At 27.1% G+C, this 17,315-nt stretch overlaps 1 protein-coding gene across 6 annotated transcripts in view; it reads right to left on the bottom strand.

The window, feature by feature from the left end:
• LOC107165960 (eye-specific diacylglycerol kinase-like) overlaps positions 1–17,315 on the bottom strand; it is a 177,572-nt gene that overhangs the window by 111,187 nt on the left and 49,070 nt on the right. For all 6 annotated transcript variants that reach the window (XR_016190688.1, XR_016190687.1, XM_089221878.1 and 3 more), the window contains exon 4: positions 5,587–5,725. Coding sequence is in view for 4 of the 6 variants with exons in the window: in XM_089221878.1 (XP_089078004.1) it covers positions 5,587–5,725 (139 nt within the window). In the remaining 2 variants the exon portion in view is untranslated. The remainder of the gene's footprint in view (positions 1–5,586; positions 5,726–17,315) is intronic.

The raw sequence follows: 17,315 nt of genomic DNA, 5'->3' as shown, positions 1-17,315 counted from the left end.
ACAATAACATAATATATTGAAGATCTTAATAGTGTGATAAGTTTGAAATATTGTACGTGGATTCTTAATCTTTTGTATAATAATAAATATATTTTTATCCTTCCCTCAAATACATTTGTTAGATTGAGATTCCATTTTGAAGTTTTAAGGTACATTAATGCAAATATTATGCAAATCATTTTACTAGTAATTCTAATAAATAGTTGTTTTTTGTGAACTGTAAATAACATGGTGTTTTTTAATGTATTTAGGAACGTCGATAATAATAATATTATATTCTACATGCATAATGGAGTTACTATGTCGAAAATTATTCACAGTAGGTAGTTGCAATATTAACTACTCACCGTTATATTATATATTAATGTTAATAAATACGCTAAAAATAGATGTATACGTAGTCACCATTTTAAAATATATAATGGTTATTTGAGAGGGATATTTTCAGAATTGAAACATTTTATAATAACATAAAAAAATATTGGGCGATGAAAATTAATTTAACATAGCTCAGCACTTTTATGCAACATCGCAAATTAATTGAAATGTATAATATGAAATAATTAGTTTGTTTGACATTGTTATATTTTGTTAATTATTTTTTTTTTTTTTTAATTTGATTAAAATTTAAAAAATAAGGACACAAACAGATTATATAATAATAATAGTATTATTGATTATTATAATTATTATGATATGGTGATTTCTTTTGAATTATATTTCAAACACTGTACATAGTACATTGTTATAGTCAATGATACCGTTTGTTGGAGTATGATACGCATTACAGACAACTTTTGATGTGATCTAATACTCATACATTATAAACCCAAAATGGTAAAACTTAAAAGTTATGATAATATGCTAACATTGACCCGCAAGTCGAACAAACTTTGATAGTGAACTAGAAGCCACGTCTAAATATTAATATACAATATTATACATTATGTAGGTACGAACAACGAAGACTCGCAAGTATGTAAGAATCAAACTTCCGATGTTAATTTCAAAAAGTTTATAATGTTAAAATGTATCTTTTTTTTGTTGACATCTCAAAAATTAATGATATATTACCAATACAGACCACCCTTCTTGAATTCTAGACGCGTTATAGGTGTACCGCGTATGCACTGATGGCTTCCATGCATGTTAATCAAACAATCATTAGCTGAGGGTATCGATAAAGTATATTATGTTGGGCTTAGAGGTTGATTTGATTTCAATTCATCACTGACAGAAGCTAGTAACATTTTAAAATATGACATGGCAAAACGAAAATGGGAGAAAAATGTAAGTGGTAGTCAATTGTACTAGTCATGTATACCTATTTTACGAAGAAAATGTAGTATTATTATAGAATGAACAAATTTCAGCGTATTGTTATTATATAGTGACACAATCAAATTTAAAAATATAACTACGATATCTGCTGTACAAAAAACTAAAAACAACCGAGACTTACACGCAATTACGGAAAACATATATTATAATGAACAACGAGAATATAGCACTCATAAATGCGTATAACCGTTATTGAAGCACGGACAAATAGTCTATGGCTGCGATTATACTGCAAATTTAATTGCACGGAAAGATAATAAAATTTCATCTCAGGTCAACAATCCACTGTGACGTTGCACGTGAAGAGGAATTTATTAAAATTAATTTATGATGTCAATACCCAGTCAAAACCCAGTAAAACTAACTGCAGTCATAACCCTGCAAAATAATAGACTATCGATCTCAAAACAAATTAAAACTGCAAAACCACCGATCGAATTCGATGAACGAGTAGTGAGATACGTGATAATGTTTGGTAGGCAGGTATAATAAAAAATGTAAAATATTATAAAAATTAAAATGAATCATTCCTACATAAAATTGGGTAATCGTGTCAATTCATGTATATGAAAATTTTTATATATATATATTATATATATTTTTTTTTTAATGCACTGTATTTGACTTTTTATTCATATAAACATATTATTATTATATAACTAGAGATAAAATTAAATAAAAGTTTGTGAGCATAATAAAATATGTTGATGAGTTAGTTTTCCAAATGGAAAGTCAGTCATACATATCATTCTCTATACCTAAATATATATTTTATGGTTCACATACTGCTTTTTAGGAGTACACGTCTAATGTTTATCTATTATAAACATGTTTTCCTAAAAGTGAAACCTCAACTCTGTTATGTTAGTTTTAAAACTTTACACAATAAAGTATTCAATAGTACCATGAGTTTTATCTTATATGCATATAATATAAAAACGTAGTCTGTTTAAGACAGCGGTTATACTGAAAAAGTTTTTATTCAGGGAATTTAGTTAATCTGAAACAAATGAATTTTGATTTTGGTAAGCTTTTGTGTGACATATTATTTATGTTATCTTTGTTTTAAATTATTTCTGAATAGCATTAGCAAGCACGCAGTGATATTGTCATATTGATTTCCATTGGGAAACGAAGTACTCAAACATATAAGAGAGTAAAAAATTGAAATACATGTGTATATAACCCTAAGGCATTGTTCCATAAGTATTCGATATAAAATGTGTCACGGCGATTGTAAAATAAAAATGATAAATCAATCATTTAATGCAGTTGAATTGGTTTTAAAATAAAATGGTATTAATAGTTACTCTTAATTTTAAAAATTAGGCATCGTACATTTTGAAACAATTTAATGAAATTTCATCAAACTTGATTCAATCAGTTATCGCTGGATATCGTTTTTCGATCTTATTGGGTTCCTAATAAACATTTTCAGATTTTATACAATATAAATTATTATGTACTATGAATAAATATATATATATATATTTTTTTTTTGATACATTATTGTTAAACGAAAGTAATCGGAATTGTTTTAAACTAAAAAAAGATTTATCATGATCATCCTTTTATTAGTTTCATGAACATTTATTTTACGCGTTTTTATGTAATTACATTAATATTTTATTATTAATATTATAATCGAATTATGATATAATGGTTATTTTTTGTTGGACTTTTGTGGGTCAATATGTAAGATAAATTCTGAGAAGTCAAAGGTATAAATACTGTAGTGTTCGCCCCCTTGGGGAATTTTTGCAATGATTTCATGCCTAGTGAAATAAAAGAAATTTCATGGTATACAATTAGTCTTGAAGGAAAGACTTAAAACAATATACTTAGACCAGGTCACATGGTTTAGCGTGTAAAAAATATTGAAATAGTTTGTGCAGTATCAATACTGAAGTTATACACAGAGATTAGGAACATTTTCTCTCAAGCTGGATAGTTATGGTTCCGTTTGATTGGAAATTCTTTACGTATTTTATGAGCTATCAAACGATTTTAACGGAATATAAAATGATTCTTAGTATTAATTTTCCTTTCTTTAATAGCTGAGTAAATTGTCTTTTGTGGTACATAGTTTTTCCAAGGATGGTAACAAACTTTAAAATTAAAAAGCGAAAATATATAAGAAAAAAAGACAAGATGATTGTTAAACAACCAAGTATGAGAAATAATGATTTTCATATTTTAATATTTTATAAAACTTAACAAACGAAGAAAGGTTCCTAAGAAATATAAATATATATTTTTTACTTCAATTGACCAAAAAATGGAAAACAAAAGCACAATGAAGTAATTAATAAGGTCGCGTGTGTGAATTTTTGTTAAATAAATGGTTTGTGATTAAATTAATTGTGGTCGTAACATATTGCGTAGGTACCTGTATATATATATATTTTTTTTTTGTAACAAAGACCAAGTACCTACTTTTAGACTATATATATGTGGGAGAAATTATTTCCTCTTTCACAATAAACAACACAAAAAACACAGTTTGGATGAACGCTTTCTAACAGAAAATTAAAAAATATTGATTAAGTTGTATTATACTAGGTAATAGTTATGATATAAAACTTATCTATATAATATATAATATTATTCATATACTTATATATAAACTTATTATTTATTCACCTAACCAAAATTCTTCATAATTATTGTATAAACTCAAAAATAAATTAAAATGTACGGCATTAACCTACTCATTATAAATTATTATAATTTTTTTTTTTTTTTATTTAAAGGAAAAGGCTTCAACAACATAGGTTATTAGCCTGACATTAAATTATTACATGGTATTTTTCTTAAGATTAGTTATTACATAGTATATACATATTTTATTGTTACAATTTTTTAATAATATTTGTGATGTTTAAAAAGGTTAGTATTTTGTTTGATTGATTTTCGACAAGTGCTAATTATTATAATTGTAAACTATTGTTCTTATATCTTTAAATTACGTTGTTAAATGTGTTAACTTTAGGTATGACATTATTTTAATCCATAATTGTTTTTTAATAAACTATAAGCAAACCTTTTGTTAGTTACTGTTAACTCGTACTTATCCAAAGTTACAATATAATTATGTCATCCATTCGAATGAAACTGCATTTTTTTTCTTAGTTTCAGAAGATAAAATCATTATTTATACTATAAATTGTACTAGGTATTTAGGTACTTAATTTTATATAAGGCATTTCCTTAGTAGATTTTATGACCACTTGAACCTATAGTATAAATCAAATGAATTTCGTTAATAATAAATTATAATTTAATTTAATAGTATAAAAAATAATAATAAATATATTATATATTATATAATATATATTATTTTATGTTTTTTTTGTATTTTAAAAACAATCTGGAGAGAATGGATCAATATTGTAGAATAGTATTGTTTAAATAATGTATCATTAAATTTACTTTGATTTTAAAATATTAATCGAAATTATTTAATACCTTTTTTAATATTCAATCGTTCAATTTTAAATTATTTTTAATGTCTGTGTAATAAATAATAAGTCATATTTATAAATAAATGAAATCTAGTTACATATTCATTAGTATGATAATTTATTGATGCATGTATTTTAGACACATAACTGTACTCGCATATGCGCATATTTATAAATTTTTTTTTCGCATTAAAATACATGTATTAATAATAACACATTGGCTGATATCTAATCAAATAATAACCAACCTTATTATTTATTCAAAACCATTCAGTTTTTGATTAAAATAATTTGAAGGCAATAGTATTCTGTATACTAATAGCATCATATAAATAATTAAAAACTAAATTTATTTTATTTTTGGATAGTTACGTTTTCAATGTATATTACACATTTATAAACGTAAGTATACCTATTCGTTTTGGGTACCTATCCAGTTGACCAGAAATTGAAATTTTTAGTCACTGATTTTGTTTTATCCGCAATGCAGTTTTATAACACACTATATCGTAAAACAAAGGCAACCATATGTGATGCGTTGTGATACAATTTTTAAGGGAAAGCAATACAGCATAATATAATAGACATAAAAATGGTTGTAAAACGGCTAAGATCGAAATAACGAACGTGTTTGGGATAGATGTAACATCATATTATGTGGGAAGTTGGTAGATATTCATTGAGTACAAATATTTACAGCGGTGTATACATAAGATATCATTCGTTCATGCTAAACATCTAAAACCACATTTTATGATATGTTATCAACGTTTCAACTCACCGAGCACTCGGATTCGCCGATATAGCAGAAGTCCACGTTGTGGGACGTTACGGACCAAAGGTGATCGTCGTTGGCGGCTTCCTCCGTCCAATCGGGCACGATCTTTAAGAGTTTATCGTTTCCATCGGTTCCGGTGGCTCTGTAACATTGCAAAATAGTTGACAATAGAATTTGGGTTACTAGACCATATAGTAATTAAATTATACACAGAATTGTTTGTTACAGCATTGTAACGAAAAGACATTGTTTTGATACGTGACATGTTTTATTTTGCACATGGTTATTATTGTAATAAATATCGGAGAACAGGTTAATCTTAAGGTACCTAGGCCACCGAATTTTTTTTTTTTTGTAAACATGATTTAGATTGCACGTTAAAATAATTAAATCTATTAAGTACCTACGGCTCATATAAGTGGCTCTTAATAATTGGTGGATATTAGTGGAAAAAATGTGAAGAGCCATCGTTCTGTCGATATAACATCGCTTCACGCGATCATCATAGGTAGAGGTAGTTTTAAAGCGACCCTTCGTTTCTGCCCAGCTACCATTGTTTACTTGTGGTCATACAGGTTACACATAAATAATGGGTAAATTAAGTAATAATAAATACATTTAAATTTCAATCGAATAATATATTCAATACTAAACATACCTTATTGCTTACTACCATAGTACCATGTGTGCATTATGCAATTATACATTTTATCTAAATGGCCAATCTTGTACAGCTAGTGTACTTACACAGTAATATAATATTACACAATTACTTCAAAATCGTATTATTAAAATAAGTAGAATATTAATTATTCGATATGTAATTTAAATTTAAAATTAACAATCCGCGATTAACAATTTTAGAAGGGGAACAGCAGATTAGTCAAATCACGCTAAAATGGAAAAAATTTACTCTACTATAAAATATAAGTGTTTCAGTTGTTTCAACAGTGGTTATGTGTCAGAGTTTGAGTATTATACTTAGTGCTAGATTCACTGTGTTCAGGCATCGGGGATGAATTCATGGTTTTTATTTTGACATACAAAGTTTATATTTTTATCAACTCAATCTCAGCACGACCGATTTCATCTCTACTAAAATTTTGATATTTTAATGTGTGCATAATTTGTTAAAGCTCGGTCACTCTTCTAAATAATTGTATACCTTTGCGAGGACAATGTGATATTATAACGTCACCGACACTCCTCGTGTGCTTTGGTATTGTTTTTATAAGTAGGTATACATAATGTCCAGGAGATTAATTGGACACGTTTTACGAATAGAGAAATTCGCAGTTGTAGTCCACCATATTTTTCGTTAAAACGCACGTTATAATTAATATAAAACGATATAATATAACAGCTATCCGTTGATGTATAATGTGGAAACATAGTTATAGGTGGGCACCTACACTGAGTATGCAAGCATAACTTATCATCTAAATTTCGGCTATAGAACAAGCTACTTCATATATGTTGCAGGTGATAAATTCAATTTATCCATGTTTTATACATTCTAATCTGCAGAGGGTTTTTTACAGTATTTTATATAAAAATCATAAACATAATAATTTATTTTATTAGGTAATTTGGTTATAAAATAAAGTTAAAACGTTTCATAGTGAAATCCATTTTATTATATAGCCCATGGTGTCATAGTAATTAAACTCGACAAAAGTGGAATCGAAAACATCTGGATTAATAAACACAACTTTTGTAGGTCTTAATATATATATATATATATATATATATATATATATATATATATATTATATATGCGAGACAATGTTCTGCAATAATGGTAATTATAAAATACATTTATTAATTTAAAGAACGTTGGAAGTCCATTACACAGATAATATAATGGTATGATTCTTAACGAGAAAGTTATTTTGAACTCGAGACTGAATGACGTCTTAAAACTTCAATTGGCTCACTGAACAAAATAAAGGAGTTTCGTATTTAACAAGTCAGTTTGCCAAATTTCGTAAACTTATCATACTTTGAATGTTTGAATGTATACAGACAAATAATGTTCTATAAACGAATTTTAAACGTCTATAATATATAATACTCAGAACTATTGAAATGAAAATAACTTTTGTTTCTGAGCGTAGCAAATGAATGTATTAATATTAAATAATGCGTGTGTTTTTGTTGTCTATCATAAATACTTGGGATACTAAGAACTTTCAGATTACCATGCATTAGCATCGTTTTTGACAGTAAAATGTGAATTTAGTTAGTATATTGGAGAGGATATAATTGAAAATACTTAGTAGGTTTTGAAAACGTTTTGTGAACTTGATGCCCTGGTCTAGGCAGCTTTGCTGGAGTTTTGTATTTCCAAATATCATTATATGTCATTCACGAGTTCTATTTGGCAGACTTATCTAGTTAACGGTACCAGCTTAAGTTTTTCTGGTAAAAATGTAGTTGACCTAGGTGTCACATTTGACCGCACCCTATGTTTTAAAGTCCATATTGGAATATAATAAATCACGTCTAAGGGTATGAAAATGCTTAGTTTCATAAAAAGCATTTCATCTGAGTTCAATATGTGTGGCTCTTTGAAAGCGCTTTATTGCGCATTTGTACGTTCTCGTCTTAAATACGGTGTAGTGATCTGGAACCCTCAGACTTTACGTGACTCTTGCCAAATTGAGAGTGTTCAACGTAAATTCTTAAAATATGCTTCTTTTGTACTGCATATCGACTGTCTATCACACGATTATAATACACCAGTTCTAGAGAAATTAAATTTGGAGACACTGAGTACTAGAAGAACAAATGCTAACTTAGTTTTTTTATCGAAACTTTTAAGTAGGAAGTTTACGCTCCAGATATGTAAGAGAAGATAAATTTTAGTGTTCCCGGTACTAGTTCGCGTAACTTTTATTCTTTTCTTGTCTCGTTCTGTGCGAAAAATTGTATGGTAAGATTTTCGAAATATTTTAACTATTTTTGTGCTAATAATGGCTTCAAGAAATTTTTAGAATTTTTTAGATTTTTTTAAAATTAATCTTGATAAAAACATTTCTACTAATTAAAAAAAGCTTGGAAATTTAATAATAAGTTTCTTATAAGTTTCAGTAATGGAAGTTCAAAATAATTATAAATACATAAACTCGATTATTTTTATATGAATGTAAAGTTTAAATTTTGACAAATTTCTTCTAAATTTTAAAATTCTCGAAATCGTATAAATTATTTTCAGTTGAAATGTATAAAAGTTTTTTTTTCAAAGCCAACATTTTACATTTTGATAGAAGATTCATAAAAAATTGTTCTATTTTAAATAAGAAAACGGGAAAGTAGTATTAATTTTTATAAGCATTTGAATTTAAAACATTAATTATATTTGATTTTCATTGGTAAATTTCCATCCATCAGTTTTTGATATTTTGTTGTAATTCGAAAACAGATAATCGTACACTTGAAATTTTTACTGTATATTTTTATTAGCATTTCCCATGCATATAGTCTGGTATTCAAAGTGCCTTAAATCTTAAAAATAGATTCTCAGAAATTGTAGACGATTTCTAAAAAAAAAAACAATTACTCTAAAGTTGTGTTATAGGTTAGATAAGAGATATTTACAATTGTAATTATTATTTTTTTTAACTAATAAATATGTTTATTTATACAATTAAATTAGGAGGACACAACGTCTTCACTAATATTCGTTTTCTGTATACAATAATTTATCATTAAATTCAATATAACATCCATCACAATCACATGCTCGACAACTACTACACAGCAGAGTGGTACCTACTTGTTTGCCTTTTTATTATTATGTTCAAAATACAAATTATAGTAAACATATTTGTATAAAAAAAATAAATATATAAAATGAAGAAACATATTTTATTATAAAAATATAATGTTTTGACCGTATATATTTAGTTTATATATTTGGTTGCCATGAAATTCGATTAAATGTTATGTTTTTATTTTATAAAGATTGATTGAATATTTAGACAAGTCATTAGATTTTTAAAAATGTATTTATGTTATTTTATAAGTATTTTAACTGAAAATTATTAATTATCAACAAGACAACATTATTGCGACATTAGGATCCGACAACTGAGAAGAAAATAATATATCATTGTATTTGTACCTACCCATCGAAAAACTCACCGGTAATTCAGCTCAATAAGATTGAAATTGAAGAAAAATTACTAAAGAGTGTTGTTCAGCTAATGCCGGTTCATCTTGAATGCTTGTAAACTGTGTCCGACACTATGCAATCAGCAGAATTGCACGGGGAAAACTGTACTCTGTTCTTAGAAAAACGAGTATAACGTAAGTCAAGACAATAAAATAGATTTCCATCGATTGGGTTCTATAAACGTGCCAGGTCCACAAAACTACGGGTTTGCAGACGATGATTATTACCCCGAAAATAAAACCTGTCTTGCATCTGGTAACAACAACCGACGTAATAAGTCGGCTAAACTAGAGTTCTCAGACGAATAAGTCGAAGCTTTACTTGCGGTGGCAATGTAGAGATCATTAAACTTTGTCCTTCCAGTGATTTTTCCACGGTGGATAAATGTTGACGTCATTAAAGAATATTATCCTGAAAATATAGGGATACTGAAAATAATTGCCAAAGTTCGTTATTTTGACAATTTTTTTAAAAGCTACTTAGCATATAACAATAATATTATAATAGTTGCATTGTTTTATGCAAACATATAATTTTAAAACACATAATTATTTTAAAATATTTTTATATACAATTTATATTTTGTTAAAGAGTGTCATTAGTACTTAAGCTTAGTTTTTATTTATAAAATGGGTAAAATAATATGAATACACTGTAATAGATATTTATTTCAACTCAAACTAAACTTACGGATATTGTTGTCGTTACTCGTTAGAAGCTTTATAATTACAGTAATCACTTTAAAAGAATGTATTTTTGAGCTACCTAAAAGTAAAGACTTAATATTATAAACAATATATATTGTAAGCCATAAATAGTCAACGAATAGAAAAATAATGGAATATTTTATTGCATACTCAATAATCGACAACATAATATGTATGTATGTTGTATATGTAACATATATGTTATATATGTATATATATATATATATATATATTATATACACGTTTTAATTCAAAATACAAACTCACGAATTTATACCTTAATGCAAATATAATTTTAAATTTTAAAATTCTTTAAAAAAAATAGCAAGATAATTTGTAAATGTATGAGTGAAACAAGAGTAAATAAAATCAGAAAAAAGGTACAACGTTTTTATAATTCAACACCATTAAAGGAAGCTGTTTTCATGTTTAAGGGTCGAGTTGGTTGAAACAATTTTTGGGAGAAAAACGAATCAACAGGGAATGAAACCATCATAAATATAAATAAAAGTTAAGATAAATATTTCATTAATTTTATTAAATTTGATGCATGGTATTTTAGCTATTATATATTTCATAATTTGGATGCTTATATATACATTTTTTTTTTTTGTGAAAATGAAAAATGCATAAGAACGCTAGACGCTACAGGATACGGATACGTTTCGAAAAGTCAAAAATGACGTTATATGAATTTTTTTTCTTATTTACACAGTATCAACAGTTTTGAGGTATTTCTGTTGAATGTACAAGTCTAATCAGATGTCACACTTATGGAAAGTAAAATGTCGAACGCGTCCGGGTAAACGACAAAATTATGGTCTATAGTCATGAGAGATTGAAATTAAAACCAGATTTAATATCATTAAAAATCGTTCGTTATGTAATGTTATAGGTGGACCACTCCCCCCTGGGGCAGTGTAAAAATATGAAAGCAATATGAAAATATAAATAGGATATGTATGTATATTGTATGAACATAAAAATATTTTCACCCCCCCCCCCCCCCTTTTGGCATCTCAAGAACCACCCTTGTGTTAATGGCAGACGGACACACATAATCTAAGTAGTAATGTCATCGCAGTGAATAGAAAATTGTTTGTTGATTACGCAGTGTGCACCACTGTACACGGTGATTATAGTTGAGATTTTTAATTTTAATTTAGCTTTTTTTTTACACGAAGTGTTTTTGGTGTGATAGTATTTACACTGATTTTTATACCAAGGTAACGATAATATTTCAAATATACTGGCTATACGTAACTTAAACGAAAAATTGTTGGACTTTTGCTTAAAAGATTTACTGTATATTCTGTGTGTACCTAATATTTTTGTTATTTATTTATATATACTATTACTATGAAAAAATTTAATGAAGGTAGTTTATAATAGCTTATTGCGTCAAAATAAAAAGAAATTTAAAATTTTTTTAATAGGTAATTGTTAGAGGTATTATATTTTTTAAACGTAATTCGTTGGCGAAATATACATTTACCCCGGTAATTTTATATGAAAATTATTACCTTCATTTTCAAAGTAAATGTAAACTAGGCGAGCGTTAATTAAGAAGAATATATTAGTGGTAAACAACTTTAACTTACAGGCTTAATTTGCCTACCAAATATAATTCTGTTTAATGTAGTAAATGTATTTAAGTTTAAAACACATTCGTTTAAATTAGTCCTATATGCAATGAAATAATTATTGTAAATATATAATAGGACAAATGTAAATTAGAAAATGTGCCTATATTCATTCTTGTTTGAATAATAAACATATTTTAATATTGTTAGAACATTTTAAGTCAGGGATGTAGATTTATATAATAATAATGAAGAAATGAGTTTCATGAATTTACATAATTGTCGTATGTTCCATTTTAAATTATTTAGCTTGACCATAAGTAAAATAAATATATTATGTATTCAGTCTATACGCAGATTAGTATAGTTGCAGTATAGCAAGAATAAGTGTGATATTAAAATTGGCACAGGTCTTAATGGGTTTTCAAAGATTTCAATCGATAAAGGATTTGGTCTTTGATGTTCAATACGGATAGAGTTAGATTTTATTTTGGATCCCCAAAAAACATTTTTAACATTGTCACCATTTATCATATTATTGTCATATATGTTTATTAATATGGAATAACATTTATTTATTTTATATATAATAAGGGTAAGATATAATGTTAAACAAATAAAAAAAACTTCTACTAGTGAAGCACACTAGCCAATAGTTCTAATCAGTTATTCAATCGTAATCTATTGTATACATAGAATTACCCGAAATTTGGGATGTCGTTTTTATAATATAATGTTTAATGCAGGAAATATTATGTTTAAAACATGTTCATTGATCAAGTTGACAACACTAGATTCCCAAGGTATTTATGAACTCTATATAGTTGAACCGAGCTTTTAGAGTAGCAGCCTAAAGATATCATATACGTTGAATACTTGAATTTTATACGTATACTTTAGTGTCGTAATTTTCAAAGAGAAAATGGTTAAAAAGTAAACAAAATACGTCATCAATATTATTATCAATCAAAATATGAGTACATAATACAAGTATAACCATATATACATAATGTAGGTACTAGATCGTACCAACAACTTAATATAATAATTGATAGAATACCACGAATACACACTCAATATGCACCGACGCAGTGTAATTCTGAACTTAATACTACAATGTTAAGTATATAATATTCAATATTGTATCAATAACTTTGAACAAAAAACAAAAAAACCCATTTCGTGATGCTAATAGCGGATCGTTAATTTATGATAATTTTACCGTGAATCCCATGAATATAGTAGCAGATAGTGTATAAAGCTCAAGTGTGTCATATATAATATTATATTGACATTTATTAATAATTATTACAGTAGTCGATATTGAAGTAAATCTATCTGTAAAACTATCATCACATAAAGCAGTTTCGAGCTAGTGAAAGAAAGTAAAAAAAAAAAATGGTATGGTTAGACATTTTATTTAATATATTTATATAATGTCTAACCATACCATTTTTTTTTTTTTTTTTATTGTTAAAGCATCAACATCATGGTCATTAGCTTACAATTTGATTAAATAGTTATGTACATAAGGGATTTTTACAATGAAGTTTAAAAATAATATGAATTAATTTAAGTCTCTTTTATATTGATCATTATCAACAGTTTTGAGTGCGTAATGTTCACAAAATAAGATATTTAATGCAGTAATAACATAATAGGTACTAAAAAAAAAAAAAAAATAGTGAATGTATGTTGAATGTACGATGTACTGTTCCGGCTAGCACATACAAATACCGCAAATAGAATCGGATGGAAAATACGAGTAAGAGGTATAGACGACCAACGTAAATCGTCAAATCGATAGAAATAATATATCTGTTTATATTATTATTATAAATCTGCTAGGTTGAATATTTTTTATCTCTCACATCGGGACTGTTTAAGCGTTGTTTTGGAAACGACTGAAATGCTATATTATACACTGTACGGTCGTAGTAGGGTATAAAACCTCGGGAGCGTACGTGTGGAGTTTGCAAAAACCAACCGCTTACACTTTTGTTGTACGTCGAGAAACACACGACGGTATATATTATAATGTTCAGCTAGAAGAGAAAAAAATATATATACATTTTTCCCTTATAATAGTCGCATGGTTCTGGTGTATCTCCGCTTATTTCCCACACTACGTGCCCTTCGTATATAAATATATAATACGCATTATATACTCGTAGGATTCGTCGCAGTATATATTATAGCACATGCATTGCTTGTAATAATTTATATGAACTTTTTACACTAAAAGTATTTTCAGTCATGGTAGGTACTTTACATATAGCTAAAATAATGTTATTGTCTAATATTGTAGATTTGTGTGTGGGTTTTTTTTTTATATAAAACTATATGTCTTTAAATTTTATAAAAGAGAAAAATTAATGATATGGTAGTGCACGACAGATTTTTTAGAGTACCTATTGGACGTGTTTCATGAATAATATTAAACAAACTATCTGTTTTCATCTTTTTTTATACGAATTTAATTTAATTATTTTTTTTTTTTAAATCAACAATATCTAATAGTATAAAATGTATTCGTACTAGAAATTGTTTACCGAAGATCGGATAAGGTGACCAATTTAATAACGAAATGTAAAAAACAACAATGCAAGCAATTTGCATTAAATTTGATCGTTGTTAACGCATAATGGAGTTAAGGAGTTAAGGCGGCAAATTAATGCCAGCGATTTATAACGTATCAAGGGCCATGATGGTAAATTATAGGGCTCAATGAGGCCCATTATTATCATTTATTATTATATAGAAATCAATAAATATACATTTTTTCGATTTATATATTTCAATATGCGTCAATGTTAATTTAATAATATTATGTGGGTATACGACATAAACGAAACGACCACATTATAAATATTGTTCGACTCATCGTGGATTTTAAACGTTTTGCTTTCTACATAATGATTTGGTGTATTTTTCACAAGCATTCTCAAGTCTATATGGGGTTTATACGAAGCGCGGTTATGGTGAATTATTAACGCAATAATATTATGCGGGTGTTAACCTAGATACACGTAGTTATATTTCGTCATCATCCATGCAAATTATTCATAAGTGATATGAACAGTGTAACTACATGTAGGTACTTTAGATCTTCAGTCTCAGTAGCCAGTAAGTGTTGGGTGGATAAAATTAATTAGAACTAGAATAAGATACAAAGGATAAACTATACATTAATTTTAATTTTAATGACGTCAATAATAGTCGTTTTTTGATAAATAAATCCTTTGTTATCTATGAAGGGGGATGAATTTAAACGTTCAATTTTTAATTCGGTTAATACCTAAAACAATTATTAAGGGACATAAATGGTATAAGAATCATAATACATAATATTTCACTATTTGAAAAATAAATTTTATAGGTCAAGTTAAAAATATTTTAGTTTTGATCAATAAAATTGGCTCATCACTCATCAGTCATCTTAAGGTAGCAAAAACGATAGTGAACAAAAAGGTTTTCTTAAGAGTTTTCTTCGTTTCCGTGAAATAAAGTAAAAGTTAGAATTGGGCACTTGTCCTTATAATACTGAGTTGCTTAAAATTATTACATAAATTATATTAATAGGTTTTTAACCAATAGTGAACTTATACCCTTCTCTTAAATACGATTAAGTAGTTCATGATTAGTCTATTATAATTTAAATTTTAAGGAACCCATATTATAGGGTCATAGTTTCCCATTATAATCCAATACTTATCTTTTGCTTCTATTTCCCTACATTAAAATGTTCATCGTCACGTAATTCTCTAATAGTATAAAACTTATTTTTGGGCGTGAATGAATATTTTAATAAATACCCTCTACATCATTTCTTTTTTATATATTTATATATTTTGTTTACGGTTACGATAAATTAATATTCACTTGCACTTGAATGACTCTACATTATGTTTTTTTTCACCACAAACACAAACAACACGTATGACCAAAGGGCTTATAAAATTGAACGAGTCGTCACCTCAAGTGCATAGTTCCCTTTGAAATTTTAGCCAGCGTGTCCAACCGTATTTTCTCCACTACGATAGGTAACTCTACTTCGTTTGATATTAAAGCAATTCCAAGAGTTTTTAAGACAAATGTTGAAGTTGCTTATTTTATTAATGATGTTTTCTGAATTTTAATTGGTGTAGATGCGTAAACAAAAGTTTATAGGCAGATACTCGCTTAATTACTGGAGTATAATAAACACTCGGAATATTTTAAAACACAGAATCAAAAACTTTACATAAGTCCAGCGCAGCGCTGGCCTAACTATGTTTTTCATTTCATTTGTACCAATTTTTACTTTCAGGTTATTATTATTATTATTTATCAGATTCTGAGGATGATTGATCGTTTCACCATCTGCTTTCTCTTTTGTCATGTTCTAACGTCATTAGCTTTTTTATTTTTCTCGTTCTCTGCATTTATTTTTTGTAAACTTCAACCCGATGTCAGTTTGGACGCATATAACTTTACAATTATTATTCATTTTACTGACTAAATTTTATATACATATAATACCTACATATTATAAACTATTAAATACAATAAACAATAAAGAAAAACCATTTATAGATAGATACACAATATATTTTTTGTTAATCAAGTATGTGAAAAAATAAATTAACTTTATAAAAATAGTTGAATATTTGAAATTAACAAACTACATAAATATAAGTATTTAATATTGCGTCAGAACTTTTAACACATTTTCAATTAATTGGATGAGCTTATAGTACAGTTTAGGATGTATCTAATAATACTCGTATCGTCTAAAGTTTAACATTCTTTACACTGTGCAGTAATTTATATCTGAGACTTGTCACCCCTTGAAATACTTGAACATCGTCGCAATGTCACCAAGGATTTATCAAATTAATCTATATACCGTGAATATGGTCGGATGTTATCACGACCAATATTTACCGAAATATTATTCATATTTACCATCAAGTGGATAAGTCATACGCAATAAATTATCACCATAATCCGTACCTATAGACGTATTGTTATTCGTTTTATCCCATTAAAGTTAAACAATGTTGACATATTTGTGTATAAACTGAAGTTTAAATTAATTATCAGCCATTACTATAGCCTTTATTAAGGACTCAATTAAAATAAGAATATAGACTATTTACGGCTTATAACATAATTTGGCAAAGAATCAAATGAGCCTAAAAAACTAGCTGTATCCCAAATTACATGTTGAGTAGAAGGCGTATGTAGTGTCATATTTTAAATATAATATTATATTCACTAACT

The sequence above is a fragment of the Diuraphis noxia genome, unplaced genomic scaffold (genome assembly GCF_037042655.1).
Source record: "Diuraphis noxia isolate RWA-SAM2 unplaced genomic scaffold, SU_Dnox_SAM2 contig0003, whole genome shotgun sequence".
NCBI lineage: Eukaryota > Metazoa > Arthropoda > Insecta > Hemiptera > Aphididae > Diuraphis > Diuraphis noxia.
This window is presented reverse-complemented; position numbering and strand designations above follow the sequence as displayed.